This window comes from Austrofundulus limnaeus, unplaced genomic scaffold, assembly GCF_001266775.1.
Source record: "Austrofundulus limnaeus strain Quisiro unplaced genomic scaffold, Austrofundulus_limnaeus-1.0 Scaffold374, whole genome shotgun sequence".
Taxonomy (NCBI): Eukaryota; Metazoa; Chordata; class Actinopteri; order Cyprinodontiformes; family Rivulidae; genus Austrofundulus; species Austrofundulus limnaeus.
In genome coordinates, this window is record NW_013952776.1 from 93,296 (window position 1) to 109,064 (window position 15,769).

The following is a 15,769-nucleotide window of genomic DNA, read 5'->3' on the forward strand; positions in this document are numbered from 1 at the left end:
TGGATCCAAACGCTGATGGATAGAAAAACTGGAGTGGAGTCAGGGAACTGCTGGATTGAACTGCTAATATRGGAGCGCTTATATCGGACATTTTTTATGCAGGCCGATAAAATCCGATACTAATTTTTTGGCTGATATCGGACCGATGTCCGATATCAATATCGGATCGGGACACCCCTAGTAGCAGCTGAAGTTGCTGTAGATGGCTGGGTCACTAGCTGGTGTTGACATTTATGTTTCAAACACAAGCATGTGCTTAACCCTTTCAGCTCAGGTATGTGAATAATGACATCCTTTCCCTCAATAATTTATTCTGAGTCTTTTTCCAAAATGCTAAATGTATCATTTGGACCCATGTGGAGGTTAGGTTCCTGCTACACATTACTTTAAATCTAAACAGATTTAGGAGAATGTATATAGACTTCAGATGTAGCGACACACTTTTTTTGAACATGTGTGAACACGTTTTTTATTTATACAAATTGCGTTTTCCCTTGAAATGATGCCAGGAGTTTAAATACTTCCTCTTTGAGACATGGATTTTTAACATTTTAGTGTCAGAAAATCGAATTGCTGTTGTTGTCCATGAATGTCCAAAATGCACAAGAATTGTTTTGAAATCACTAAAACAAAGTTTTGTAAATTCAATCTTAGTCAACATGCTAGGGTTTCTGCAGGGTGGTGCTGAAGCCAGCAAAGACTGAGAAAAAAAACTATGTATCTGTCCAACTGAGGCCACCTGGGCTCAGCAGGAGTGACATCAATCAAAGCTTGTATGACAAGACCATATGCTGCTCTCTTCAGAGTCATTTGATTTAAGCCAAATTTATTGTCTTACAGGCAGGATGACAGAGGATGGAAATGTAGTACCATATGATGGTGATCTAAGTTGCACAAATAGAAACAAAARTAATGGCAGCTCACTCAGCTGGAAAAGTGTAACGTGTCAGTCAAGTCCCAAAATACTTTTGTGGTTTTATCATGTTGAGTCTGAAGTCATCAAAGAGTGAATAGAGTCTGATTCGATTCAAGTTCAAGTCGTGACAGAAGTCAGTCCACACCTCTGTGCGCTTTTATTCAAATATAAATTCAGAATTAGCAACGTTTTCATGTCTCTGTTTTTTTCTGTACAATTTTAATATTCTAACTACTTTGCATGCTTGTTTGCTTGCTAGCCATTTATCAAAATGGTCAGCTCATTTTATTCAGTCAGCCTGTGGTCATTTTAAGGTAAATTTCACAGTAAACATTTAATTTAATAAAAACAAGATTATTTATTAGAAATAAAATGACAAATGAATTATGAAAAATTATCTTTAGTTGCAGATTTTTGTTGGTGTCAGTGATTTGTGAAATTTTAGTGGATCCTGTACTTAATTTCTTTGGTGTGAAATGAATTTCTCAAACTCAAAACCACATGCATCTCTTGCAAACGTGATGTTGTTTTTTAACCATAATCTATTTACATTTTTGTTAAGTTTGTGATGGCTACTACTGAGATGGACTCTGGGTCTTCAGAAATCAAGTCAGAGCAAGGAACAGCTGACCCAGATTCAAAATATCCACTCAAGGTTCTTTATTGTGGAGGTACAATTTATAAACAGTTATTTTTGCATGCATCAACATTTTTCTATCTCGCTTTGTATGTTCATACATTTTTGTTCTGCTGTTTTTTTTTTTTTGCAGTGTGCTCCCTGCCTACAGAGGTGAGTTGGATTTCAGACCAAATGTACAGTGCCAAGATGTAATGGTTGATAAGCTGCAAGCAGTGATGCATGGTTGTAAAATAATGTGTTCACAGTACTGTGAGTACATGCCTGAGCCAGTCAAGTGCAGACAGTGGCTTGAGAAGAACTTTCCAGATGTGTTTGCCAGGATGACTCTAGGTGAGTGTTTATATGATTACAAGGTGGTTGTATTGAACGTCCTCACACTTATTAAAATAGTTGTAGTATTGACATTATTGGCTTAGAATATTAGCTGAGTGGCACTGTATGGAGAGACATCTGGAGGCATGTTTCCCTGAACAATTTAGGGCAAATTGTATATAAATTTGTCTTTGAGTAACTACATCCTTGGAGACAAAAGCAATTAAATTTATTTTTTTTTTTTTACCTTGAGTTGATTACCTAATGAACTTAAAGGGGACCTATTATGCAAAATTCACTTTTTAAAGTTTTTTTTTTTACTCAACTTTGGGTATGTACTTCTTAAAAAAACAGTCCTAGGACCAAAGAAATGCACCCAGGGGCATATTTACTGTAAATGTATGTTTAATGTATATTAATGACAAGTTTTATACTACATTTTGTGATGTCACAAGCCGTACGACAACCCACCGGAACCTACATTCAGCCCCTCACCTAGCATCCCCCGGGTGAGGCTCCACCTCCAGTATAAAAAGCCYTCACGGTTGTTGTTGTGCAATGTGCAGCTCATTTCACAACAAGCCTCCAATAGGGCAATGGGTAGAATGTTGGACCAGAGAGTGGGAGACTAGGGTTCGAGACCGTCATGGACACAAACAATTTAATCATTTATTTTCGTTCGTTATGAACACATTTTCTCATGTACCTCTATTGTTTTTAGCTTTAGCCTATTTGCTCGAGTTTCTGAGGTATTTTGACCGCAGCTGCTCCAATTACCTGCCCTGGTAACAGCATGCAGAGTGAGTGCAGAGCTCCGACAGAGGAGGGGGAGAAAAAAAAAGCTGCGACCACGACTCTGCCTCTGGGTCTGACTCAGGGTCTCATCTGTACGGTTGTACAATGGAGCTTCTGCTATTTCTAGCCATGCTAATGTAAACGCTGGCTCTGGAGGATGGAGTTTGGAGGGCGTTACTAACAGAGCTCATTAACATAAACAGCGCGTTCTGAATGGAAGTCAGAGCAGGCAGGACTAGAAATGAGAAATTTTATTATCTTAGAATTATTTTGTGCATTAAATTGAATGAACATGGTCACAGACATACCATAAACATTTCTAGGACCTATAATTGGTCTCCTTTAAATAATAAACAGATTGGATTAATAGTCTACGTGACTGGACCGTACTGAGTTTTCTTACATCTAACACAGAACATTAATTGTACCTATTTGAACACAGTCACTTCTTCAGTCTGAATAAGTCTCTTGAAGGAGAGATAAAATGTTTCATTAAAGAAGAACCCGTCCAGAGGACCGACTTGTATATATTTTTGAAAATAAGAAAGGTAACTCGAGAGCATTTCCAAACATTATATGAGAATCTAGATTTTAACAGTTTCCTGACAGTTTGGAATCATGCTACAAACTGAACTTTTTACATGTACTAATAGAAATCAATGTTTCGAGAGCAGAATTACAAATATTAATTTGCTATAAGTTTTTTTTTTATTAAGTTGCTAGAGATTGACCTTGCAAATTAGCCTAGGGCAGTGGTTCCCAATCCTGGTCCTCAAGACCCACTATCCTGAATGTTTTAGTTGTTGCCCTGCACTTCAACAAGTCTTCAGGTTCTTCAGAAGCCTGTTATTCACTCATTAATACAAATCAGGTGTGTCAAAGCAGGGCAACATCTAAAACATGCAGGACAGTGGGCCTTGAGGACCAGGTTTGGGAACCACTAGCCTAATGGTGCGTTCACACCGAACGCGATTTCAGCATCAGGAGCATCAGGTTTACATACAAAGTCTATGGTGGACGCACTTCAAGCAACGTCAGGAAGTGCTGTGTCACCTCAAGCGCGGTTAGAGCAGCGCGATTTGAACGATCTGAGCGTTCGACGCGCTGAGGCGCAAATCGCTGAAGTTAGAAAATCTGAACTTTTGCAGCTCGACGCGCCGCATCAACCAATCAGAGAGACTCCACTGTGTGACGTAGTGACATATTTCCCGACGGGACAGTTTACTGAATGATGTCCACTAACCTGAAACAGATGGAGAGGAGCTCTTTAGCTGAAATCGAATGCCTGCAGTCGTTGTCCTGACAGGAGATATCCGCACCAATGTGTGGCAGCGGCTCATCAGACTGGAAAAATAGTCCTGAAATCGAGCTGTGAGCCTCTACTCTGAATTATCTGGTGAATTAATTATGAATTAATTATCTGATGAACGTGACATGCTCTTGCTCTCTGTAAATAAAGCAAAGCCACWTCCTCGTCCGACATTAAACAGAGCCCGACAGAGGAGGGAGGGGCGGGGAGGCTCTTTCCGTGCAGCGCTTCAAGAGCTGTCCTGCGTCTGACATCAAAGTGTACAAGCTTCAAACTTCAGCGTTGCCTGCGATTTTGAAGCTGAAATCGCGTTCGGTGTGAACGCAGCATTAGGCTATAAATGATTTCGTGTACTGTGGGGTTAGCTTCCAACTGTAACCTCTTCAAGATATAATAAGAGATTGGGCCAATGACTAGGTTTTGTAGGACTAAGGTAAGAAGTGCAATGCAGAAGAATTACTGAAGTCACAGGTAAGTTGCTCTATTTTGTATTAAACAATGTAACAACAATTAACAATATATAATTCTTTTTTAGACCAGAATAACAATATGAAAAAATAAAATGCAACAATACCAACAGTCCGTATCTGAGCTCATATAATATCAGTCTAGCCGGCTTTTATAGTCAAAAGTCAAGTCAATCCAAAGAGTCAGAGTTTGTGAACGGTGCGGTTATGTCCTACCGCACACACAGTTGTTATGGGTTGTGATGGGAGAACATCTTGTTCTCTCAGGCTAACTTGGAATGGCTCTCGGTTGATTCAGAAGGGAAGGCTCGCCATCTTCCTTGGTAGGAAGAATTCCAGGTCCAACGATCCCCAAATAAAAAACCTAGCCAGGACGCTTCTACTTTTCAACACCAAAGAAGGGATTTGGTCCACTTRACCCACACTCATGCAGATCGTACAGTTCCACGATGATATATTCACATCAGTGTTGGTTCCGTTCCTCCAAGGTCCACGCAGATCTCCAGGCAGACACCAGCTCAATTTCTTTAATCTTCTGAGTTAATTTCAATATACAACTTTCCGACAGTCAGCAGTCTTCTCCCATATCCTACTCTCTGTGTCTCTGCCGTTCCTTTTTAGCGCACCTTCCTCCAGAGCGGAAGGAGGCGGGGCTTGAAGTAACACCAAACAAATCACTGAGTGCTAAAACTAACTGGGTTACACAACATTTTAGTCAGCTGTTAGATTATCTTATTGCCTCCTGTACATAAGACACCAGGTTATCAGGTTTTTTGATAAAACAATATTTTAGCCAGTGGTTTTAACATCTCTTTTATTTCTCTTCCTTATCCAGCTGCAAATGCACCAAAGCAGGAACCTGGCTCTGGAGAACCACCTCATGTAGGCGAAGAGGAGGAGAAGAAGAAACAAAAGAGAGGCAGGTTTTTGGATAGTAAAAAGGGATTAATTGAATGATCAGTTTTCAGGTTTGTTAAAGAATCAGACAAAAGTAATCACTCCTAGAAAATGTATTTTATCCTCTTTAAACATACTATTTCTCTTTAACCTATACAGTTGCTTGTATGTGTAGTTATGCAGTAGACACTTGGTGAACAGCAACAAAAATCACAAATCCACCTTTGGAGGTAGACTGCCTTTTTTACAAGTTGGTACTAATCATAGCTCAGAGTGATAACTTAGTAAGGTAGAACTCAATGCYAACTGTTACTGATGTCCCCTGTCGCCATTCAGTAGTGACCAACTGTTGGATGGATGGGGGGCTAAAGTGATCTTGTCAATCTACACAAACGTGTCGAGATGATCTCTCTGATGATGCATACAAAATTTGGTGCAGATCGGATTATGTTTGTGTGATTTAGAGCTAACAATGTGCAAACATCAAGACATCAACATTCACCATCCTGCCACCAGAGAAACATGCAGCATGTGAACTTTGCATGTTCAAAGCTGTAGGGGGGAGTTAGCTCAGATACATGTTAAAGAAATTGACAAATTGGCAGCTTTGATCCAAAACGTTGACTTCCTGTGGGMTTTGGACCATGACTCCAACAGATTTTTTGTAGATCCTGAGACATTACATGTGTACCAAATGTCATGATTCTACAGTAGGTTAGTGAAACTGTGAAAAGAAAATGCAGAGAGTTAATTTTCCCTTTGCGCTAATAAAGGCTAATAAAATCTAAAGGCTCATGTTTACTTAATTTTAAATACTAAGAATGCTGAGATCTTAAACAAATAGTTTGGACATTTTTAAGGGTCCAAACTTGTAATGTAATAGTCAAGCAATGTTTTTGTGTTGTAAATATTCAAACTGCATCAGTTTAGTGAAATAGTTTAAGTACAAAAGGACTGTTGAGTTAACAGCTAGTCTCAACACAGCCAAGACTAAAATATCTTGCTGCCATTTACCAACAGCTCTAGTCTCATAACTTACAGCAGTTCATTCAAATACTTTTTTATAAACTGCTTCTGTCAGTTTGACACTTGACAGCTCAACATGAACTTTTCATGTTATTTGCAAATGTAAATAGAGAAACATTTTCTGAGTGTTGAATAACATTGCTTAAAATTAGCTAAAGGAGACAACTAAATTATTTAAAGGGGCAATATTATGTGTTAGGCATATATTTAAATTCTTTACCATAATAAAGTATCTATGTCACCTTTAGTTGTTATTAAAATGCTGTTTTTATGTTTAAATATAAAATAAACTTATCTTCTCATCACTTTCAACGCCTTGAAATCTGTCTGTTTAAGAACCACCTTCCGCTTTTGCCCCGTCAATTTTCGTGTGTGTGTGTGTGTGTGGGTGGGGGGGTGTTTGCGTGTGCGCTATGATGCAGTTTACTTGGCATCTGAAAATACATTTCCTCAAAGGTATTTTGAATCTGAAAAGAGCTTCACTGAGTGAGAAGTAGTGGATCTCAGCAGACAGTTTAAGTTTCACTTTCACTTTTGCTCTGTTTCTGAGAGCCTGCAGGAGTCATGGGTGGGGTGTGTGGGGTTGGGTGGGGAGGTGTGCTCCGTGATGAGGAAGTTCAGCTTAAAGACACGTCCCAGGGGCATTTCTGGTCCCAAAAGGCGTTTCTGGTCCCCAGCTGTCGTTTTGCTCCTCAGCATGGCTTCCTAAAAACACTGCAGGATTTCTCAAACATACATGAATGAGTCAGAGCAAGGCTTTGGGCATTTTTTTATGAGAGTATAACATTATAGCATGATAAAACTCACAAGTTGATTATACATGATATTATCCCTTTTTAAAATTAGTAAAACACACTGAAACCTAAAAGCAGTGGAGTAATAGCTAAAAATTTTCTAAATTCTAATAGCAGACAAGTAGCTAAAAAATTTCTAACAAATTCAAACATTAGACTAACAACTAAAATTAGCATAATGCTAAAAGCAACAAAATAATTTTTAAAATTAGTAAATCAATATAAATAGCTAAATCATAGCTTTAATTTTCAAACAAACTAATCATCACTGTGTCATCAACGGCTTTGAAGCTTTAAAGTTTGGAGTCAATTTAAGATGACAAAATATGCTTTGGACGTTGACCCACTTTGACCAGTTATTGGAAATTAACCAAATTTCACTTTATATAGTTAAAGTTTCTAATCTAGAAAGAAAACCAATTAACTGTTCAGTAACAAACAAAAACGTTAATCCTTTTTCTGGAAGTGAATCTGTTTAGGTAAAAAGAGCATCTTTTGTTAGGATTACATGAAAAACAGTAACTGAGCCTTCTGCAGTTTTAGTTATTGTGATAGGCCCGTCCACTAAACCCATATTCTCCAGAAATGAGATAAAGAGAAAGTGGGTCCAATGTGTTTCAAGAGTTTCACTGGGCAATAATTGCTAATGTTTTTTGTATATAATGAGCATGTGTGTGTGTGTGGTGGGGGTGGGGGGGTGCTTGGATAATGGTAGTGTAAACATTGATGATGATAATGATGATGATAAAGCAGCTTTTATGTGGTTCCATGTCATTGGAACTAGGGCTGCTGCACAACATATAGCAAATTTTTCTTTATCGCGATAACAGCCAGTGCAATATGCATATCGCAAAAAATGCTTAAATTGCAATAAATGATTGGCTCTTATGTTTGCATTTATGTTGTTTGATAAACAAAATGGACCAGAGAAACATCAAATCATAATCACTCCATCATGTTGTAATGGAATTTATGTATTAGTTGTTTTTTGCTCTGAACCCAGAGCAGAAAAACATCAACACTGTATATTTTTTAATTTATTTATCACAAGTCTTATTGTCATCGCAATATTAAACACCGTTTTCACACATCACAGTTTTCTTGATATTTTGCAGCCCTAATTGGAACATTAAACAACTCCTTTATTTCATTTTACCTTTTTTAGGTGGAAGAGGCCAAATCAAACAGAAAAAGAAGACTGTGCCTCAGAAGGTTACAATAGCTAAAATACCAAGAGCCAAGAAGAAATATGTCACACGGGTTTGTGGCCTGGCGACATTTGGTGAGCTTTTGTTTGATTTAATCAGATCCTTAAAACTGTATTTCTCAATGCTTATTTTTTTTTCTAAGTGTTACTCCCATATGCCTGCAGATATTGACCTTAAAGACGCTCAGCGATTCTTTGCTCAGAAATTCTCTTGTGGTGCCTCGGTAACTGCAGAGGATGAAATAATCATTCAGGGAGATTTCACAGATGACATAATCGATGTCATTCAAGACAAGTGGCCTGAGGTAAATAGCCGATCTTTCTGGAAAATTTATAAAAAGAGTTGCTTGTTTTCATCAATTTACATAAAAAAAATCTAAACTAAATACTCAAGCTAGATTTAGCGAAAGTAACTGAGCAAAACAGTAGCTAAAACTATTGAAACAGCTAGTAAAGGGATCGAATTATTGATATATATACAGTACAGACCAAAAGTTTGGACACACCTTCTCATTCAAAGAGTTTTCTTTATTTTCATGAAAATTGTAGATTCACGCTGAAGGCATCAAAACTACGAATTGTCACATGTGGAATTATATACTCAACAAAAAAGTGTGAAACAACTGAAAATATGTTTTATATTCTAGGTTCTTCAAAGTAGTCACATTTTGCTTTGATTACTGCTTCACACACTCTTGGCATTCTCTTGATGAGCTTCAAGAGGTAGTCACCTGAAATGGTTTTCACTTCACAGGTGTGRCCTGTCAGGGTCAATAAGTGGGATTTCTTGCCTTATAAATGGGTTTGAGACCATCAGTTGTGTTGTGCATGTGTTGGTGGATACAGTACACAGGTGATAGTCCTACTGAATAGACTGTTAGAATTTGTCTTATGGCAAGAAAAAAGCAGCTAAGTAAAGAAAAACGAGTGGCCATCATCACTTTAAGAAATGAAGGTCAGTCAGTCTGAAAAATTGGGAAAACTTTGAAAGTGTCCCCAAGTGCAGTCGCAAAACCCATCAAGCGCTACAAAGAAACTGGCTGACATGAGGACCGCCCCAGGAAAGGAAGACCAAGAGTCACCTCTGCTGCGGACGGAAAGTTCATCTGAGTCACCAGCGTCAGAAATGGCAGGTTAACAGCAGCTCAGATTAGAGAACAGGTCATCAGAAATGGCAGGTTAACAGCAGCTCAGATTAGAGAACAGATCAATGCCATACAGAGTTCTAGCAGCAGACACATCTGTAAAACAGCTTTTAAGAGGAGACTGTGTGAATCAGGCCTTCATGGTAAAACAACTGCTAGGAAACCACTGCTAAGGACAGGTAACAAGCAGAAGAGACTTGTTTGGGCTAAAGAACACAAAGAATGGACATTAGACCAGTGGAAATCTGCTTTGATCTGATAAGTCCAAATTAGAGGTCTTTGGATCGAGAGCTGGGCGGTATGACCCAAATTTTAAATCATGGTATTTTCAACAATTACACCGGTTTCACGGTATTTGACGGTATTTTTTTTCCCTCACAGCTCAGCTGATAATAAAATGTACAAACTTTGTTTATTAACTTTTTACTTTTACTGTACCTCTGTATCACTGTTTCCCTCCTCTTGCACGTCTTTTCTTCTTTGCCTGGTTGTAGACAGTAACCATGCATTTAGGTCCGATTGTGAAGGGTTGAGAAAAAAATCATTTATCTGGTCTATCGTTGCGTGTTAATAAAACTTAAAAAGACGACTCACCTTGCACACCAGTCAACTCAGTTACACTGCAAAACTACTCCCCCCKCGGGCTTTTCAAAATAGAAGCACGTTAAAGTCTCTATGCAATAACGTCTCCATTATAACGTAGCGCATTAAATCTAACCGTGCACGACACTGAAGAGTTGTTTTCTATTCAGCAATGGTGAAAACGGGATGTTATTTTTTTAACATCAGACCTTATAAGCAGCTGAAACACACCACCCGCCGCCAGTTGTTCCAACAAAAACGTTAGCATGCTAATGCGCTTAGCGGTGCTGCAACGAAACGTGTCCCCAGGGAAACAGTTCACTGGCGGCCGTGACGAAACGTTCTGCACGTGTTCAGACTATTTACACTGGTATTCAGAAAAGTCATATCACAACAAAAATAAAAATCGGTTTTCGGTACAAAACGGTATACCGCCGAGCACTATTTGGCTCCAACCACCGTGTCTTTGTGTGACGAAGAAAAGGTGAACGGATGGACTCTACATGCCTGGTTTCCACCATGAAGCATGGAGGAGGAGGTATGGTGGTGTGGGGGTGCTTTGCTGGTGACACTGTTGGGGATTTATTCAAAATTGAAGACATACTGAACCAGCATGGCTACCACAGCATCTTGCAGTGGCATGCTATTTGATCTGGTTTCAGTTTAGTTAGACCATCATTTATTTTTCAGCAGGACAATGACCCCAAACACAGCTCCAGGCTGTGTTAGGGCTATTTGACCAAGAAAGAGAGTGCTGGAGTGCTGCGCCAGATGACCTGGCCTCCACAGTCACCAGACCTGAACCCAATCCAGATGGTTTGGGGTGAGCTGGACCGCAGAGTGAAGGCAAAAGGGCGAACAAGTGCTAATCATCTCTGGGAACTCCTTCAAGAGTGTTGGAAGACCATTTCAGGTGACTACCTCTTGAAGCTCATCAAGAGTGTGTGAAGCAGTAATCAAAGCAAAAAGTGGCTACTTTGAAGAACCTAGAATATAAGACATATTTTCAGTTGTTTCACACTTTTTTTGTTAAGTATATAATTCCACATGTGTTAATTCATGGTTTTGATGCCTTCAGCGTGAATCTACAATTTTCATAGTCATGAAAATAAAACTATTTGAATGAGGTGTGTCCAAACTTTTGGTCTGTACTGTATATCACGATTCCTGCAGATTCTTAAAAAGTCTTAAGAGGCATTGAATTCATCAATCCAAAAATAAGGCCTTAATTAGCCTAAATGTCTTAAATCAATCTTTGGGATGTCTTAAAAATGTTAATTCAATGTAAGTAGGCTGATTGTAATTCGTTTCGAATATTAAAGTAATTAGTCACATTTAATTTTTAAAAATAATTTACCGAATGCCTCTTGCAGCTGGATTTTTTTTTGTTAAAATAAACATTTGTGTAAAGTTGTTGCTGGTTTTTTTTTTATACATTTAAATTTGTTTTTTGTGTTTATTGAGAAGCTGGTCTTAAATTTCATTCCAAGTGGCATCAAACTCTTAAATTTAACTAGTCGTAAGCTGTAGGAACTCGTGTGTTTATATGTTTTTGCTACCTGGTGGGTATGATTTTTGACCATTTTCCTACTTGGTGAGGACCCACTGTTCCTAATGGGATCAAAAGCCCCATCCCCATTGGTGGGTCAGAGGTTTGATTTAGGACTAAGGTGTGAAGTGAGTATAGGTTAGATTTAGGGTCAGGTGTGTGAGGCTAGTTTTAGGGCAGGGGGGCAGGGTTAGGCTATAGAAATGACCAGTAAATGAATAGAAGTCAATGCAAAGTCCCCATGAGGATAGAAGAACGTGTGTGTGTGTGTGTGTGTGTGTGTGTGTGTGTACAGTCCTGTATTTATACAGTCCCCTCCAAAAGTATTGGAACAGCAAGTCCAATTCCCCTGTTTTTGTCGTTCTCTGAAGACATTTGGGTTCAAGCTCTAAAGATGAGCATGAGGCAATAGTTCCGATTGTCTGCTTTTATTTCTGGTATTTACACGTAGATGCATTAAACAACTTGGGATATATCCGCTTGTAATACACCACAAGATTTTGAGACTGAGAGACGATTTAAAGGCCTTTGCAGGTTTTGAGTTAATTAGCTGATTAGAGTGTGGCACCATGTGTCTTTTAATATTGAACCTTTTCACAATATTCTAATTTCCTGAAATACTGAATTTGGTATTTTTTTTTTCCTTGTCAGTTTTAATCATCAAAATTAAAAGAAATACCATTTGAAGTATATCAGTCTATGTAATAAATGAATATAATATGCAAGTTTAACTTTTTGAATGAAATTACTGAAATAAATAAACTTTTTCATGATATTCTAATTTTATGACCAGCACCTGTATTTGGTGGCATAACCCTTGCTTGCAATTACTGAGTCAAGCTTGTGACCCATCGACATCAACAAACTGTTGCATTCTTCATTTGCGGTGCTGTTCCAGGCTTTTACCGCTGCTTCTTACAGTTGATTTGTTTCGGGGGTTTCTCCCTTCGGTCTCCCCTTCAGGAGGTGAAATGCATGCTCTTTTGGGTTAAGGTTAGGTGACTGACTTGGTCAATCTAAAACGTTCCACTTTTTTCCCCCTGATGAAGTCCTTTGTTTTGTTGGCAGTGTGTTTTGAGTCATTGTCCTTCTGCATGATAAAATTCCTCCAGGATGCATTTTTCTCTAAATTGGCAGACAAAATGTTTCTGTACATTTCAAAATTCATTCTGCTGATGTCATCAGTAACATCAATAAATATTGAGCCTGTTCCAGAAGCAGCCATGACATTACCTGCACCATGCTTCACAGATGAGCTTGTGTGCTTCATTAACAGTTCCTTTCTTTCTCCACACTTTTATGTAACCACTTACATTGACATTGAAAAACTATTTGGTAAAATACCTCCGTCGTGGAAACAAGCTACTATATCTGCAATCCCCAAAGAGGGTACTTGACTGCAGTTCTTTTAGTCCTATCTCTGTTCTTAATGTTGATTATAAACTCTTTACATCGATTCTGTCAAAGAGGATAGAGGAGATACTTCCACAACATTTGTACTGATCAAACAGGTTTTATCCCACAGAGACAAACTCATGATAATATAAGATGGACATTACACATACTAAACCACATTCAGAAACATCAATTGCAAGCAGCAGTAATTAGTCTGGATGCTGAAAAAGCTTTTGACTCTGCAAGTTGGAATTTCCTTTATCAAGTACTGTAGAAAATTAATTTTAATTCTGATTTTATTAAAGTAATTAGAACAATATACACAAAACCAACTGCACAAATAATTAATGGACATTTATCAAACAATATTTAATTAGAACAAGGAACGAAACAAGGATGTGGACTCTCACTATTATTATTTGCCCTCTATATAGAACCACTCCCTCAATTAATTAGACAGACAAATAGCAACAAAAGTATAACTATTTCAGATGATGAACACAAGGTGGGGCTATATGCTGATGTGTTAATATATACTGTATAAATGAACCAAACACATTACTCCTCAAATTATTTCACTCTAAGCAAATTTGGAGACTTTGCAGGATATAAATTGAATGTAAGCAAAACATAGATATTGATGTTCAATTATAATCCCCAAGGACATAATAAACTAAATCTTAAATGGGACCAGACCACATTGAAATACCCTAAAGACATAACCCCCATAGCCAAATGTAACTACGYTTATCTCATAACAAAAATAAAACTGGACATACAGAGATGGACCACCACCCCTTTTATGACATTATTACAAAGAATTGAAACTATAAAAATGAATCTGTTAACAAGATTTCTCTTATTTCAAGCTCTCCCAGCAGAAATCAATAAAAAACAATTCTTGGAATGAAATAAAATGATTTCAAGGTTTATATGATCTGAAAGAAATCTGAGGGTCAGAACACTACAACTTTCCAAAGAAAATGGAGGTGTGACATTAACACATTTAAATAATTATTTTTAATCCGTACAAATTAAACTTCTGATAAATTTATGCAACAAAAACTATCACGCCCCGTGGAAAGGTATTGAATTGCTCCTTATGTTAGATCCTCCTTTAAAAGCAATTTTGGGAAATAAAGATATAGAAAAAAACTTTATGCAAACTTGAAAACCCCTGGATAAAGGCTCAATGAAAAATTTGGATGGAAGCTAAACAGAAACATAAACTACATGATAGCCTTAGGATTATAAGATGGTGTGCCTATGATCCTGATTATAAAAATTATAAAAATCAAACAGATGACAGATTTTGGAGTTGGGTAACTAAAGACATAACACATTTTTGATTGACAGATAAAAGTGAAATAAAAGATTTTCATACACTRAAAACAAGCTATAATTTAGACAAACAAGATTTCTACAGATATTTACAGATATGCCAATATCTTTAATCAAAATATTATTTTACCGATGGATATACAAGAACTAGTGCTTAATGAAATATTGATGGCATATCAAGCAAAAGCAAAAAAAGGTATATCACGGCTAAAAAAGGGAAATGGGGAAAATGTGGGAAAAGGAAAGTGATTTACAGGGGACCTATTATGCAAAATTCACTTTTTAAAGGTTTTTTTACTCAACTTAGGGTATGTACTTCTAAAAAAAAACAGTCCTAGGACCAAAAAAATGCACCCAGGGGCCTATTTACTGTAAGTAAATGTATTTTTAATGTATATTAATGACAAGTTTTATACTTCAGTCATTTTGTGATTCACAAAGCCGTATGACAACCTACCGGAATCTGCGTTCAGCCCCTTACCTAGCAACCCCTGGGTGAGATTCCACCTCCTCAGTATAAAAAGCCGTCACTGTGTTGTTGTGCAGTGCCCAGCTCATTTCACAACAAGCCACGACTCTGCCTCTGGGCCTCATATGGTTGTARAACGGAGCTTCTGCTATTATTAGCTATGCTAACGTAAACGCTGGCTTTGGAGGGCGGAGTTAATGTCAACAGATTTTTGGAGGGCGTTACCAACAGAGCTCATTAACATAAACAGCTCTTCTGAACAGAAGTCAGAGCAAGCAGAACTAGAAAATGGGAAATTTTATTATCTGAGAGTTATTTTGTGCATTAAATTGAATGAACATGGTCTGGATAGCCCACAGACATACCATGAAAATTTCTAGGACCCATAATTGGTCTCCTTTAAAGATAACAGGAAAAATGGAGAAACTACTGCCTATCACAGTGGAAATGTGCAAACATATTCATGGAAAGAATTTAGCTGGAAATGTCTGATTTGATTCTTAATTACTCCAAAACAGAGAATCCATAGTATCGGAGAGGAATCTAAGTGCTGGAGGCAGTGCAGAAGTCGAGGCCAATCACTGGCATATACTGTATTCTGGGATTGCCCTATAATAAAACAATTTTGGATAGAGACACACAAAAATGTTGAAAACATTCTTCACATAAAAATACCCCTTGAATTTGCCACTTTTATTCTGAATAAGACCAAATTCTATCTCACAACATACATTACGTGTATAGAATCTTAATTACTGCATGTAAAAAAATAAAAAGTAAATAAAATAAAAAACTATCACAAGACATTGGGTGTCCTGATGCATCTCAGTAATCCAGGTAAAAAATCAAAAAGAAAAAAATTGTATAGGTCTTCTGGACGGGTTCTTCTCTAATGAAACGTTTCGTCACGGTTTCATTAGAGAAG

At 37.7% G+C, this 15,769-nt stretch overlaps 1 protein-coding gene across 1 annotated transcript in view; it reads left to right on the forward strand.

Annotated features, from left to right (window-relative positions):
* Positions 1-15,769, forward strand: part of denr (density-regulated protein) — a 29,422-nt gene that overhangs the window by 2,260 nt on the left and 11,393 nt on the right. The window contains exons 2-7 of the mRNA XM_014023515.1: positions 1,479-1,587; positions 1,687-1,706; positions 1,802-1,886; positions 5,275-5,358; positions 8,322-8,438; positions 8,529-8,668. Of these exons, the coding sequence (XP_013878969.1) occupies positions 1,485-1,587; positions 1,687-1,706; positions 1,802-1,886; positions 5,275-5,358; positions 8,322-8,438; positions 8,529-8,668 (549 nt within the window). The 5' untranslated portion in view covers positions 1,479-1,484. The remainder of the gene's footprint in view (positions 1-1,478; positions 1,588-1,686; positions 1,707-1,801; positions 1,887-5,274; positions 5,359-8,321; positions 8,439-8,528; positions 8,669-15,769) is intronic.